At 46.5% G+C, this 1,191-nt stretch overlaps 1 protein-coding gene across 1 annotated transcript in view; it reads right to left on the reverse strand.

The window, feature by feature from the left end:
• Positions 1-749, reverse strand: part of SALL4 (spalt like transcription factor 4) — an 8,544-nt gene extending 7,795 nt beyond the window's left edge. The window contains exon 1 of the mRNA XM_018566958.1: positions 592-749. Within this exon, the coding sequence (XP_018422460.1) occupies positions 592-658 (67 nt within the window). The 5' untranslated portion in view covers positions 659-749. The remainder of the gene's footprint in view (positions 1-591) is intronic.
• Between the last annotated feature and the right edge of the window lie 442 nt (positions 750-1,191).

Genomic DNA, 1,191 nt, shown 5'->3' on the forward strand with positions numbered 1-1,191 from the left:
TTTTTTTAAACACACACACACACCTAAATATTTATCCGATTTGTGTGATGTGCAAAAGAGACATTTAAAGTGATAAAAACAAGATGCGAGATGGCACGGATGATACGAGAGGTACAGACACATGGAAGCTGGGTGTATTTTGGGGACCCCCCCTCCATGCTTCCAGTATCCCCCCCAGGGTCACATGGTATCAGATCCAGGGTCGGACAGGCAGCCTGCAGGGAGATCTGGTATCCCCATCACAGTGTTAAAGTCCATTTGCAGGTGGCGGTCCTCGTCTCCGGGCTGGGACACACGAGATCCCCCGTATGGGAGCGCTCATCCTCCGCTCGGTACAGTAACTATAAACTTGTTACATTGATACAAGCGATAAAGTGCTGCAAAACGCAGCTCCGACAGGTATCTCAGCGGAGATCGCCGGCCGTGCCGAGCACATCATAGATGGCTGCCCAGATACGAGCCATGTTGTGCATGGTCAGTCGGAAGGGTCAAGAGGAGCCGCGTCCACCCGAACATAGAAAAAGTGCTGAAAAAAAAAAAGAAAAGAAAAAGGCACCCCCGGTGCCACCGTGCCCGCTGCCCCGCACTCACCGCTCGCTTCCAACAGCTGCCCCTCCGAGTTGAGGTGCTGGGGGTTCGCCTGCTTGCGCCTCGACATGGTCCGTGCATCAGGAGCCAAATAGTGCCAATTATTTCCTTCTTCACAACAAATTCCAAGAGTCGGGTAATTACCCCCCTTCAGGTGGAAATGCGCATGTCGCTGTAATTATGATTATCAATAATGCATTGCGATTTATCATGGGTTCCTGACAGCTGATTGGCCTGAGTCCAAAAAACTCACAGATTATTCAAATAAGCTCTATTGATCAGAGCAGGAGGAGGGGGGAGAGCGAGGGAGCCTGGGAAATGTAGTCAGCTGCTGGCAGACCATGCTTCTGAGTGTAACAAAACATCAACTTTTTACACACCCTCCCCCACCTCCAGAAATGCCTTTTTTTTATATATCAAGTAAACACAATAGGAATGGGTGGATTGCAAGTGAAAAGAAAAGCAAGTTTGCTAATGAGTTGAAAATAAGTCCAGGAAAGAAAAGAAATGGTAATTGCTTCATCTCTTTATCTCTAAGTGTAAAAAATAAGTCACACATTTCATATATATATATATTATATATATATATATAGATATATAGAT

This window comes from Nanorana parkeri, unplaced genomic scaffold (genome assembly GCF_000935625.1).
Source record: "Nanorana parkeri isolate BGI_ZX_2015 unplaced genomic scaffold, ASM93562v1 scaffold992, whole genome shotgun sequence".
Classification (NCBI taxonomy): domain Eukaryota; kingdom Metazoa; phylum Chordata; class Amphibia; order Anura; family Dicroglossidae; genus Nanorana; species Nanorana parkeri.